Source organism: Henckelia pumila, unplaced genomic scaffold (genome assembly GCF_033568475.1).
Source record: "Henckelia pumila isolate YLH828 unplaced genomic scaffold, ASM3356847v2 CTG_473, whole genome shotgun sequence".
Lineage (NCBI taxonomy): Eukaryota > Viridiplantae > Streptophyta > Magnoliopsida > Lamiales > Gesneriaceae > Henckelia > Henckelia pumila.
In genome coordinates, this window is record NW_027331835.1 from 267,005 (window position 1) to 282,475 (window position 15,471).

Sequence of the window (15,471 nt, forward strand, 5' to 3'; positions counted from 1 at the left end):
CCCTTAATTCTAGTCACAAGTAAAACATGCTTCCTATTCTAACATGCAGATAGGAAATCCCAAATATCAAATTATTCCACAAAGAGAAATCAAAATTCTTAACCAAAGAAAGAAATCATAAAATACTAGGGGTAAGATATACCGGTGATCAAGGAGGTATCTGGATCTGCCTCCTCAGCCTGCATCACGAACACTCTCCCTGTAGTGTTCTTCTTCCTCGGGCAATTGGCCATCTGGTGCCCTGGCTCCTTACAATGAAAACAGACGCCCGCTCCTAGAAGACATGGTCCTAGATGCATCTTCTGGCACTTCGGGCAAGTAGGATATCCTCCAGCATTAGAGGCCCCGCCCCTAGGCTGCTGTCTCTGCTGCTGGCTTCTGCTGATTCGGGCCCTTAGACGGCCCAGTAAACTGCTTCTTCGCAGGAGGCTGCGAAGATGGTCGCTGATACCCAGACTGAAACTGCCTCTTACTCTGCTGCTCCCTCTGGATCTCTCTCCTACCCTCCTCAAAACGCAAGGCTCTACTGACTGCAGCCTCATAAGTGGGGACGTCCGCCATGCGAACACATGCTTAATCTCTGCCCTGAGCCCCTCAATAAACTGTCTCATCTTCTCAGGTGCACTGTCAGCAATCAATGGCACCAGGTGACAGCCCCTCTCGAACTGTTGGATGTACTCCACAACTGTCTTGTCTCCCTATAGGAGACTCATGAACTCTCAAATCATGCGGCTGCGCACGTCCTCAGTGAAATACTTGGAGTAAAACATCCTCCGGAAGTCTGCCCATAGCAAAGTAGTCAAATTCACTCCTCGTGATGCACTCTCCCACCATAAGTCTGCATCACCCTTCAGCATGTACACTGCGCATCTCACCTTGTCCGCATCAGTCAACCCCATGTAAGCAAAGATGCTCTCCAAAGAACGGATCCACCCCTCAGCAATGAGTGGATCTGTGGCACCTGCGAACTCCTTAGGTCCCTTCTTCTAGAACCTCTCCGCCACGTCCTCATCGTGAGACAGTCTCGGACGTGCTGCCTGCTGCTCCAACAGAGCAGTAATCCCGGTCATCATGTTTGCATTGGCCTGCTCCAATGCCGAAAGCGGATTTTGCGGAGGTGGAGGTGGAGGTCCCCCGCGTCTGTTAACTGGTCTCGGAGGCATTCTGCACCACCACATATTTCTTTACGTAAATCGACATGCATAACTAAGTACTTAAAGATTTTCTGCTAACATAAATGCTTAAGTCTTAAACATGATACTACTAAATCATACTAAAAGAAATTAAAACTTACAGACCGATAGCGTGGATTTATGAGCTCGCATAGCAGTGATGACCCCTCCAAGAACGCGACTCTGATACCAATTGAAACATCTACTACTAATAAATGCGGAATTTTTTTTTTAAAATAATACTAAGTAAAATAGATGTACATACATGCCCATACATATATGCACAAAATAAACAGATTTAAAAATAACATAAATAAATTGCAACATTTTTACTTAAATAACTGAGTCAAACTTAAATAAAATACGGTCAAACAAACAACTTAAAAGGTTGCATGCAATAAAAATTATTTAATAAAAATAGTACTAAAATCCACCACTGACAAGACATAAAAGAATAAATAAGAAACAGAGTTTAAAAATTCTTAAAAATGTTCTCAAGACTCAGCCGGCGGTCACGGGGGATCACTGCATGTCCGCTCATACGTCCTCACCACCGGTAGGAACTACATCTTCCTCTACGTACTCACCTGCACCATATAAGTGTAGAGAGCCTAGAGGCCTAACATGCTAACATAACAAGGGTTTAAAATAATTTAAATCACTGGAATACTAATAAATAACATATACATGAATGAGCATGCTTAAAAATTATGAATTATAACTTAAAATCTTACTTAAACTTGAACTTAAATATAATCATATATTACATACATAAACATTGTTGAGCATAACATTTTTTTCTAACATCGCATGGTCATATCCGTAGTGTAACCTTAAACTTAAAAGTTCGACTGATCAGTCTCTTAGAACCAACGTACGTGGCAGTTACGAATTACCTCTTACTGGTAGTAAACTACCCTTAAATTGACAGTAAACTGCCCTTAACATGTAGGGTCTTGTCCCCCTTAAATTGTCACACTACATCAACTTCCAACATAAAATTATTTTTTTGCTCAACCTTAAACATAAAATCATGCCATAAAATTATTTCATGAATGCATGTACTTAAATAAAAATGTGTGTCCTTCATATATATTTAATTTAATTTTTATACTAACATATAAATACTAAAATAACTTTCATGCATAAAATAATTAAATATATAATTATGACACATGCAATTTCTCATGGTTTGTGCTGAACTGCTGGCTCTAACACTCAAGCCCATTTTCTTAAATTTTGGTCCATTAACACTGAAAATGGCCCATTAACAAACTTAAGCCCAAAATACATTTCTAAGCCCAATTAATTTATTCAAGCCCATTAATGTATTCCTGGCCTAATAACAACCTATTCTGGCCCAATGGGCTAAAAAGCCCAAAAACTGGCCCAATAACTTCCATGGGCTCCCAAGCCCATAAAATTATTGGGCTAACTTAATTTAATTTAATTAAACCCAATAACAATTAAATTCAACCCAAATAATTAAATGGATCCCAATCAAATTTTGGGATTTAATTAAGCCCATTTAACCCTTAATTAAACTTAAAACTTAAAAAAAAAATACCCGAGCCCGACTCACTTAACCCGAACTCGGACCCAACTAACATGACCCATGACTTACTGACCCCGACCCGAACCTATGACTCGACTCGGACCCACCTTGAAACCCAAAACCCGTTTCCCCCTCTAGCACAGCCCTCGGCCGCGAGCAGCTGCAAAGAACACCGACGGCCGCCCTGCTCCGGCCATCCACCGGCCGGAGAACCACATCTAGGATGTAGCCCACATCTAGACGTTTCCATCAAGCCAAGAACCAGCCCAAACCGTGGTCCGAGGAAGGAGAACGAAGCCTTGCAACAGGCTGTCCCCCAGCTCGCACCCAGCCCTGAGCGGCTGCCGTAAATTCAATCGTTCTCCCTACTCCAACCATATTTTTTTGTGAAACCACTTCTCAATCTTATCCAACATCAAGGGAGTTCTAACCCTTCAAACCTCACTCTAAACCATGGCCTGAGGAGGGAGAACGAAGCATTCTCCCACAGCCCCAAAACCTGAACGAACCGAACCTGTGCGAGCCACCCATGACAGAATTCGATTTGCTTCGTTCCAGCCCTTCTCCAACCTTAACCGATCAACTAGCCCAATTCTAGGGACCCTAGGACACCCATGAATCTTGGCCGAGCAGCCATGCACGCCCATGCTAAATAAAAAACGTGAGATGATGACAAAACACATAAACAAGGTGCAAACATCAAACGATACCATTTAAAATCTGAAAATATTTGAGGATTTCGACACGTACACAACACCTACATAATACATACTGATATGGTGCTTAAAAAGGGAAGAAAAACATGCCTTTAAATCGTAGAAAGTAGATGGGAAGAACGTGAAGACGATTCCGGACGACTACGACGAGCAACCTTCGAAAAATCTTTAAAAATAAAGGTCTATGGCTTCCTCCTTGATGTTGCTGTCGATGGAAAAGAATGGAGAGGTGAGGGAGACGGCTAGGGTGAGGGAGAAGTGATTTGAGCGTGTGAGGGTTGGCCTTGGGGTAGATAGGGAATAACTTTCAAGATAATGACATAAATAAAAATATCTAGGCTTTAAAAAAAATAATAGATATCATAATAAACATAAAAATCCCGAAATATTATATTAAGGGAATTTTAAAGATAATTAAAAGTTATTATTTTGGCTTAATTTGGGTAAAAATGGACTTCTAAAATTATATAAAATTAAATACTGATAATTTTGAGGAAATAAAACTCAAAATAATATTTTCGGGCTCCTAAAAGACTCATAAAATAATTTGGGTAGAAAGTTGTCATCTCGTCCGTCCACGGTCTCGTCAACGCGATAAAATAATACAATATCATAAATCAGGAAAATCTCTATTTATGGGTTAAATACTTAAAAAAAAATCATTTAAATAAGCACAGATAATTCACATAATTATTTAACCCATAAATCTAAAATTTTAAATTAATTAAATTCCTAATTATGCATGCGGATTTACGTACTGAAAATACCGGGTGTTACAAGTTCCTTCATGCATTTTCATCCAATATCAACTCATACAAAGCCTATTCAACTATCATAAGCCAACATGCATTCTCACATGATAAAGTTGATAGAATTGAATCATCACAAGGCCTTATAAACATAATCAAAAAGCCCACAAAGCATGCAAAAAGCAATGTTATATATTCAAGATCAAGCTACATTATATTGTCTCAAGGATTTAGATACATCTCAAATCCTATATACATCAACTAGATCAACTACAAGTCTTGGAACAAGTAGCTATAACATGTTCATGGTTTTGGACTCAACTCTAACATTGACAGCACAAGAACTCATCTAAACTCGGATCATCACGCTATCTTCTCTTCCCTTGTTCTTCACATTCGCTTTTGCCCGGTTCCACTCCCTCCTATTGCAATGACACATACAACAAAACAATAGCCGGATAACTCCGGTGAGAAATAGATTTCCCAGTAAAAGCAACTAAACATGCATACAAACATATATCAAGATCATGATATAAAAAAACATAACTTCAATGCATGTTTTAAAACAAGGTTCATCTCTTCATTCGTCGATTGGGATCCCGAAAAGTAGATATCATAACTAATCCACCGACTCTCCCGATCGAGGTGGGGCTACTTATCTCACTTCTCTAGACTTTGAAGCCATCATATATGTAAATCAGACGCTAGGCTAAAACAACCACCCAGACCATACATATACAATCCCTCAAATCGTCTATTCAAACGTTTCTGTTCATTTCAAAATCAAGAAACAAGTCTTCAAGATGAATGCAACATATATCATAATCAAAGCATTCATTATATCAAAGACTCATTCAACATAGCATAGAAGAGCATATAAAAGCAACTAAGCAAATAAGTATGTGATTTAGGAGAACTCGATACAAACCATCTCGAGTTATAATCCCAATCAAATAGTAGTCCACTTTTACCTTTCAAATGTGATGTTTAGGATGTCTTTTAGCTTGTCCAAATCTGTACAAAGGATGCCTAGGTGTAGGCTTGGGTATTTCCATGTGGTGAACAATGACTATACTCATTGGGAAATGTATGCGATTGGTGGAAGTGCTGATCCTACCATTTATAGCCACGGGAACAGATTCCTTGCACCCAATGATAGATTTAGAAAAGAGGTAATATTTTTTATATATTATTCAAATATAATCATATATATAGAGCTAGCATGACGTTTTGTTAATGATATATATATATATATATATATATATATATATATATATATATATATATATATATATATATATATATTGTAGGTGATGAAGCACGAGGATGCGCCGGAAAGTCAATGGATGCACTGGAACTGGAGATCGGAAGGCGATCTGATGTTGAACGGCGCCTATTTCCGGCAATCGGGTGGTGGAGCTTGGGCTGCGCATTCGAGGGCGTCGAGTTTAAGTGCTAGACCAGTTTCTCTTGTGGGTTCAGTCACCAGAACTGCCGGGGCACTTAATTGCAGGGCGGGATCTCGTTGCTAGTTAATTAATTAATTAATATAAGATATATATACAAATTAATATACTACAAAGGGCGACCAAGGAAGCCGGAACTATTTCAGGGTTCAATGTCTTGCGCATCATTGTGGAGCCAACTGCGGCAGCAGTTGCCTATGGTCTTGACAAAATGTCCAGTGGTGAAAGGAATGTGCTTATTTTCGACCTTGGCGGTGGTACTTTTGATGTTTCTCTTCTAACAATGACTGATGGTGTCATAAAGGTTAAGTCAATTGCAGGGGACACCCACCTTGGAGGCGAGGATTTTGACAACAGAATGGTAAATTATTTTTTGGAAGAGCTCAAAAGGAAGCACAAAAAGGACATAAGTAACAAGTCACGAGCATTGAGAAGGTTGAAGACAGCTTGTGAGAGAGCAAAGAGGAACCTGTCTTTCATGGCACACACGACTGTTGAAATCGATGCTTTGTACAACGGGGTCGATTTTGAGTCTAAAATATCGCGTGCCAAATTTGAGGAGCTGAACATGGATTTGTTCGAGAAATGCATAGGCCATGTTGAAAAGTGTTTCAAGGATGCCGAGATGGACAAGACGAGCATCCACGACGTGGTGCTCGTTGGTGGATCCACTAGAATTCCAAAGGTGCAACAATTGCTTCAGGATTTCTTCAATGGCAAAGAGTTGTGCAAAAACATTCACCCCGACGAAGCTGTAGCCTGTGGCGCGGCAGTTCAAGCCGCGATTTTGACAGAACAAGGTAGTGACAAGATCCAAAACCTAATATTGTACGATGTCACCTCTCTGTCTCTTGGTGTAGGCGTTGCTGTCGATGAAATGAGTGTAGTGGTTGGCAGGAATACTACCTTTCCCACGAAGAAAGAAGCATCTTACTTCACTAGTTGCGATGACCAAACTAGTATGTTGTTCAAAGTGTACGAGGGTGAAAGGCCTAGAGTAAGCGACAACAGGGCCCAACAGACAATAAAGACCGAAAAAATGTAAATTGAAAGCTCAATGTAATAGGATTGCATTGCATACTTTCATATCACCTAGGATTGGACTTAGACTCATGATTGGCAACCACAGGTCGATTAGTGATTGAGATCGATCATCCTTTAAATAATATATGATATTATTGATGTATGCATGTTTAGACTAAATTGTATGAATCCCGCAAGCATACAAATATTGCATGATGAGACAATTTTCAAAATTAAAAATCCCTCATTTTAAATATGATTTAAAATTGATATCAAGATAAACAAAATGAAATTTAAATATTGTTTAAATGTTCCTACCTTCCATCAACGATCAATGTATGAGATGCTACCCGCGGGCACGGTTCGGCTCATATTATTGGGGGGGGCCGTTCGTCGAAAAGTTGTACATTGGATCGACACATGTTGTAAGTTGGGTGGAACTCCCATAGGATTGGCCCATATTATTGGAAATTCACATGGCGACCGTCCATCACAACTTAATATTGATGGGTCATCTTGACATGTCACATTAAACGGCATCATATTATTGGGCCCTTATTGGACATGAGGTAAAAACATGGGGGTTGCTTTGAAAGCAATTGAGCTCTATCTTTTGAAAATTATGGTTGGCTGATATTATTCGGGACTATAGTTTGTCAATTGGACTCCATGTTCCCACTAAGAAAACAAGTTTCCTGTTTTCACTAGAGGATAGTGAAATCGTTAAAATAGTGGGAGTAAAATTCATAAAATTAAATCTTGCCATATTTTATGTCTTAGTAGATTAATTAAACAATCACTGATTATTGTCTGTTTTTTTTTCAGTATTTCATTACAATGAATTCGCGAAATCCACTATACTCAATTCTCGAACAAAACAAATTGACTGGCGCAAACTATACGGAATGGTTCCGTAAATTAAAGATTGTTCTAAACTCGGAGAAAATTTTCTACGTGTTAGAAAAGAATCCTCCAAAGGAAGCACCGGCTAATATAAGTCCGGAATAATTGGCAAAACTTGATCAATGGTGGGACCATGATATCAAGGCTAAATGCTATATGCAAGCTTCAATGTCTGATGAACTCCAGAGGCGATTTGAGGATGCCGTGAATGCTGCTGACATACACATGCACCTCAAGGAACTTTTTGGAGCTCAGTCAAGGTCGGAGAGGTATGCCACCGTCAAAGAGCTCATGACATGCCGCATGCGAGATGGGACTTCGGTCCGTGAGCATGGGGTACACATGATTGGGCTCATTGAAAAGTTGGTAACACTCGATTTGACATTGGAGCATGAACTAAATGCGGACTTGTTACTTCTTTCACTTCCTTCGTCGTTTGACAGATTTGTGGTGAACTTCAATATGAACAAGATAGAGGCCACCCTTGAAGAGATGGTCAATATGCTTGTGTTTTATGAGGCCACATTAAAGAAGGATAAACCGGTACTCTTGGTTGGCTCCTCTTCTTACTCCAAGAAGGGGCCAAGTAGAAAGGGTAAGAAACGTTCTGCCCCACCCAAGAAAATTGTACCACAGAATAAGGGCAAGACAAAAGCTTCAAACGTGAACATATCTGGAGATGTTTGCCATCACTGCAAGAAACCCGGTCATTGGAAACGTAACTGCAAGGAATACCTCGAGCAGTTGCGAACTGCAAAGGGTATGTTTTACATTAAAATAAATGTTTCACTTAATACTACTTCTTGGGTATTGGATACCGGATGTGGATCTCACATTTGCAATGATTTGCAGGCGATGACAAGAAGTCATAAGCTTAGGATGGGTGAGACCCAGTTGAGGCTCGGAAATGGTTCCAGAGTTGAAGCCAGCGCAGTGGGAGACGTTTATTTAGTTTTGCAGAACAATTTTAAGTTATTATTGAGAGATGTTTTATTTGTGCAAGATTTAGTTAAAAACATTATTTCTGTTTCTATGCTTGATAGAGATGGTTTTTCTTGTAATTTTGTAAATGGGATTTGCAATATTTACAAGAATGAATGTTTGATTGAAAATGGATAACTTGAAAATGATCTATATAACTTAAAATTAAAAGACGTTCCAATTAATTATGTTGATAAATCGGTAACAACAAATAAAAGGAAAAACGATAGTCAAAACCCGGCAAACCTTTGGCATGCTAGGCTAGGTCATATTTCCTCAAGGAGGATGAACAAGCTAGTGGGAGAGGGCATGTTTGATATGTCTGATATTAACTCTCTACCTACTTGTGAGTCCTGCCTAAAAGGAAAAATGACTAAATCTCCTTTCAAAGGGAAGCCTGAGCGTAGTCAAAACCTGTTGGATTTGATCCATACAAATGTTTGTGGACCATTTAGTATCGGTACTAAATTTGGTCACACCTACTTCATTACCTTTACTGATGATTATTCTAGGTATGGGTATTTATATTTAATGAAATATAAGTCTGAATCATTTGAAAAGTTCAAAGAATTCAAGGCTGAAGTAGAAAAAAAACAAGGTAGAAGTATTAAAGCACTTCGATCGGATCGATGTGGAGAATACTTAAGTACCGAGTTTTTGAGCTATCTAAAAGAGAATGGGATTCTCTCTCAATGGACTCCTCCTATGACACCTCAGCTGAATGGTGTCTCGGAGTGTCACAATCGAACTTTGTTGGACATGGTTCGATCTATGATGAGCTTCACTGAACTCCCACCTTCGTTTTGGGGCTATGCGCTTGAAACGACGGTATTGTTGTTGAACAATGTCCACACTAAAGTAGTAGATAAAATTCCATACTAGTTATGGAATGGCAAAGCTCCTAAGTATTCGTACTTAAGGATTTGGGGATGTCCTGCTTACGTGAAGCAGACAGTGGGAGATAAGTTGGATAGTCGATCCACCTTATGTTATTTTGTAGGATATCCGAAGAATTTAATCGGATATTATTTCTATCATGCTAATGAAACAAAAGTGTTTGTTTCGAGGAATGCTACCTTCATGGAGAAGGAGTTCTTATTAGATAAGAAAGGCAAGATGATGGAACTCGAAGAAATTCGAGAAGAACCCGAGATACAAAATAACGATCCCACACCTCAAGAACCTTCAGTGGACACGCCTACACCTAGACAGGACTTCTAGTATGGTCTTCTTCTTGAAGGGGATCAAAGTGAATCCGACTTTGGATGTGATCCAAGAAACTTCAAGGAAGCAATTTCTGATGCGGATTCGGATTTATGGCTTCATGCTATGCAGTCGAAAATAGACTCGATGCATACAAACCAAGTTTGGTCTTTAGTAGATCCTCCCGATGGAATTGTTTCAATAGGGTGTAAATGGATCTACAAGAGAAAACTTGGGCCTGATGGCAAGGTACTAACCTACAAGGCATGATTGGTAGCAAAAGGTTATACTCAAAGACAAGGAGTTGACTATGATGAAACCTTTTCACCAGTCGCAATGTTCAAGTCCATAAGAATCCTTATTGCCATAGCAGCATGGTATGACTATGAGATATGGCAAATGGATGTGAAGACTGCATTTCTTAATGGAAACATTAAGGAAGAAATCTATATGATGCAGCCCGAGGGATTCACATCCATGCGAAGCGAGCATAAGGTATGCAAGCTTCAGAGATCAATTTATGGTCTCAAACAAGCATTAAGAAGTTGGAACCAGAAATTTGATGAAACAATAAAGGACTTTGGTTTCATCAAAAACCCGGAGGAACCGTGCGTGTACAAGAAAGTAGTTAAGGATGCGGTGACGTTCTTAGTGCTTTATGTTGATGACATCCTACTCATTGGGAATGACGTAGGGATGTTGCAGTCAACAAAGATATGGTTATCAGGTAGATTCTCGATGAAGGATTTGGGTGAGGCCTCCTATATTCTAGGGATACAGATCTATAGAGATAGATCTAAGAGAATGATAGGACTCACTCAAGCAACCTACATCGACACCATATTGAAAAGGTTTTCTATGGATGAGTCCAAGAGAGGACATCTACCTATGTGTCATGGAGTTTTTCTATCCAGGTCTATGTGTCCCAAGACTGACGAAGAGATAGAGAAAATGACACACATACCATATGAGTCAGCCATAGGTAGTATTATGTATGGGATGATATCTACCAGACCGGATGTAGCCTTTGCTCTGAGTGTCACGAGCAGATATCAGGCCAACCTCGATCAAATGCATTGGAAAGCCGTGAAGGCCATTCTTAAGTACTTGAGAAGGACTAAGAATATATTCATGGTTTATGGAGGAAGAGAATTGAAATTGGAAGGCTATACCGACTCTAGCTTCCAAAGAGACGTGGATGACTCGAAGTAAACCTCTGGATTTATATTCATGCTCAATGGCAGTGATGTCTCTTGGAAGAGTTCCAAGCAAGACACCACAGTGGATTCCACCATTGAGGCAGAATACATTGCAGCATCAACTGCTGCTAAAGAGGCCGTTTGGATGAGGAATTTCGTCCAAGAGTTGGGCGTAATTCCTGAAGCTGTTGGTCCAGTTCCGATGTACTGCGACAACACTGGTGCCGTTGCTCAGGCAAAGGAACCAAGGTCTCATCAAAGATCCAAACACGTACTGAGGAAATACAGCAAAGCAGGTATGAAGGAGGTGGCAGCAATAGAAACAAAAGAGATCGTTTTAGTCCCAAAGGTAAACAGTTCAAGAAGCAAGAAAGTAGTTCCTCTAGTTCTGGTGGTTCAAAGCCATATAGATCACAAGCGTGGAGGAAGACATTCGAGTGATATTTTGTAGTGACCCAACCCGGATCCACTACCTAATCAGAGTTATAATAAAAGCGCACGCAATAAAAGCTTAAAGCGTAAAGTGCGGATAATTAAAATACAACAAATCCAATCGACAGAATACAACCGACGCTATCACAAGTGTATAAATACTGTTATACAATCAAATCGAAGGTTCAGGGTAAATAAATCCCAACCCTCTACAACCTCGCACTCCCCAAGCTCAATCCTGCTGAGAGCCGCCAGGACCGTCCAGCCTCAAACCTGCCCCGCCACAAGGTATACAATACCCAAACACAGGGGCGTGAGCTAGAACGCTCAATACGAAGCAATGATATAAATACAAATATGCGCACGCAGATGATTTAAAACTCAAGTGAAAACACTTGCTCATGGCGCCGGGAATATACAGTACCGGCTAGAGAGCTACTCCGCGGGGTACTCGTATACTCCATATCAGGGCTGAGCCAACCCCATCCTGACCCGAATCCAAAACAGGATGCAAGCCTCATATGGAAACTGCCATACCTGACTTGAGTCCAAAATAAGGTCAATTTTCCCTATGGAGGCTGTCAATGACTCACATCTCTGCGGATGCAGTCACACGTAAAATCATGTATGTGCTAAGACGATAAAACATGCTAAAACATGGTAAAACATATAGCACATACTCATGCAACATACAAGCAAATATATCATGCCGGCTATCTCGGTTAGTACTTACGTACCTCTAACACTGCTGGTCAAACCTAGCTCTACTGGTCTAGACTCCAAGCCTACTAGTCCAGTCTACTAGCTACTACAATGCAAATATCCATGCATCAACAATTAAGATCTAAAAGCCTTAACTAAGCTATTGCATACTCCTAAATATTTTTAGGATGCCAAAGCTATACCTGCGTCCGTCGTTAGCCCTTTGCTGAAGATAGCCTCAAAACTAGGCCGTAGCTCCGCGACGACGTCTAGATTACTAAGCCACTTCCGGATTCCCCGTAGGATGCCTAGATCTCCCTATATCTGAGTTAGAAGGCTTAGGAATTGAGAGAGAAGAGAGGAAATTGGTGCGAGAAAATGAATTCTCGGACCCTCTATTTATAGGCAACGTTTGGAGCCTCCGAACCCGGTTTGGACCGTCCGAACTCAATCGAAACCTCCGATCGCACCTTCGGAGCATCCGATCGCTCAATATTACGTTAGCTATGATGTCACCTTGTTGATGTAAGCGATGACGTGTGCCCTGGTCCAGATCGGAGCTTCCAATCTTGCCGATGGAGCGTCCGATCTCGATCGGAGCCTCCGATCCTGGCACGGAGCTTCCGATCCACTTTGGATCGTCCGAACTCCTCTTCGGACCGTCCGATCCTGCTGAACCAATTCAACTAATTTGAGTGCTCTGAATACATTTCTGAAGTCCGTTATCCCAACAGGAACTTACTTAATTATGTTTTACTTAATCTAGTCATTATCACGTGATTATTTACTCATTAATCACTAATTAGAAATGCGGGTTACTACATTCTCCCCCACTTAAAAAATTTCATCCTCGAAATTTAAGTCTAAGAGGAAAACATAAATAGCCAACCAAATGTTTTTTATTACAACTGAACAAGTATAACTCGATACAAAGAAGTACAAAATCTCAAAATAACTCGGGGTGCTCGGCTAACATCCGGCTCTCCAACTCCCAAGTAGCTTCCTCTGTCCCTCTGCGTTGCCACTGTACCATAACCAATGGTATGCGCTTGTTACGAAGTACCTTGTCCTTCTTGTCAAGAATTCGCAGGGGTTTCTCCACATACGATAGATCGCAATCTACCTTTACCTCGGTCGGATGCAAAATATGCGACTCATCCGCCACATACTGCCTTAACAAGGACACGTGGAACACATCGTGGATCTCCGAAAGATCGGGTGGCAAGGCCAAACGATAAGCAACATCCCCAACCTTCTCGAGAATCTCGAAAGGACCAATAAATCTAGGTGTCAGCTTACCCTTGCGACCAAACCTCATCACTTTCCGGAAAGGTGTAAGCAAATATATCATGCCGGCTATCTCGGTCAGTACTTACGTACCTCTAACACTGCTGGTCAAACCTAGCTCCACTGACCTAGACTCCAACCCTACTAGTCCAGTCTATTGCTACTACAATGCAAATATCCATGCATCAACAATTAAGCTCTAAAAGCCTTAATTAAGCTATTGCATACTCCTAAATATTTTTAGGATGCCAAAGCTGTACCTGCGTCTGCCGTTAGCCCTTTGCTGACGATAGCCTCAAAACTAGGCCGTAGCTCCGCGACGACGTCTAAATCACTAAGCCACGTCCGGATTTCCCGTAGGATGCCTAGATCTTCCTAGATCTGAGTTAGAAGGCTTAGGAATAGAGAGAGAAGAGAGGAGATAAGCGAGTCACAAATGAACCTCGGCTCCTCTATTTATAGACGATGTTCGGGTCGTCCGAACTTGGCTTCGGGCCCTCCGAACTGGTTCGGATCCTCGATCATAACTTCGGATCGTCCGAACACGATTGGACCGTCCAATCTTTACTTCGGGTCCTCCGAAGTCCCATCAGTTATGTTATCCATGATGTCACCTTGCTGACGTAGTTGATGACGTAAGCCCTAACCCTGTTCGGGTCCTCCGATCCCACCGACGGAGCCTCCGATCCTCTTCGGATCCTCCGAACACCAGTTCGGAGCGTCCGAACCTCCCGAGCCATGCCCACTATTTTCGAGTATTCTGGATCTATTTTTTTGCTCCGTTAATCCATTTGGAATTTACTTAATCATGTTTTACTTAATCTAAACATGATCACATGATTAATTACTCATTAATCACTAATTAGAAATGCGGGTTACTACATTCTCCCCCACTTAAGAAATTTCGTCCTCGAAATTTAAGTCTTAGAGGAAAACATAAATAGCCAACCAAATGTTCTTTATTACAACTGAACAAGTATAACTCGATACAAAGAAGTACAAAATCTCAAAATAACTCGGGGTGCTCGGCTAACATCCGGCTCTCCAACTCCCAAGTAGCTTCCTCTGTCCCTCTGCGTTGCCACTGTACCATAACCAATGGTATGCGCTTGTTACGAAGTACCTTGTCCTTCCTGTCAAGAATTCGCAGAGGTTTCTCCACATACGATAGATCCCGATCTACCTTTACCTCGGTCGGATGCAAAATATGCGACTCGTCCGCCACATATTGCCTCAACAAGGACACGTGGAACACATCGTGTGTAGCGACCCTACCCGGATCCGCTACCTAATCAGAGTTTAAGAGCATAATTAAACATGAATTAAATAAATCGCTGCGAAAGACTTAAATAAAAACAGACCGGTAGAATACAACCGGTTAAACCAATTCGATTTATACAACCAAATCGAATAAATAGCGTAAAGGCAAAACCTACAGCTAATCCTGCTGTCTTCACTGGTCACTGGCTACTCCAAGCTCCGGGTGCTCAATCCTGCACCTACACCTGCCCCGTCGAATGGGGTGTCCAAATACACAGAACAGACTGGACGTGAGCTTTAAGCTCAATACGAAAGCACTGGGTAAAACATACAAATATGATGCATGCAAATGATATGGTATCCATATCTGGGATAACTGTATATAACTGCTCAGTAATGGCGCCTAGGACATGAGTGGTACAACCCAGGGAGCAAACCCTGCGTACACTGCTCATTCCTACAGGACGTGGACTGTGTCCCCAGATGCTAATCACCCATGACCCGTCAGTCACTGGACACTAGACATCAACCGTCCAGACAGGGCTGAGCGGCCCTACATGACTCATCTCAAAAGATGGACAGACACAATATGATATGCACATGCTGCATAATAATATGACACACAAATGCAACATATAAGCATGCAAAACCCGCTGGAAATCTCAGTCTGTACTTACGTACCTTACTACAGGCAGTTCCTAGCAATCCCACTTTAGGTTCCAAGCCTATATCAGCTCTACAATGCAAATACCCATGCATCAATAATTTAGCTCTAAAAGCCTTAACTAAGATATTGCATACTCCTAAATAATTTAAGGAGACC

General features: G+C 41.1%; 1 protein-coding gene across 1 annotated transcript in view; it reads left to right on the plus strand.

Annotated features, from left to right (window-relative positions):
• LOC140872712 (heat shock cognate 70 kDa protein-like) overlaps positions 1-6,703 on the plus strand; it is a 59,304-nt gene extending 52,601 nt beyond the window's left edge. Inside the window, exon 2 of the mRNA XM_073275582.1 lies at positions 5,776-6,703. Coding sequence (XP_073131683.1) covers positions 5,776-6,703 — 928 coding nt within the window. The remainder of the gene's footprint in view (positions 1-5,775) is intronic.
• The last annotated feature ends 8,768 nt before the right edge of the window (positions 6,704-15,471 follow it).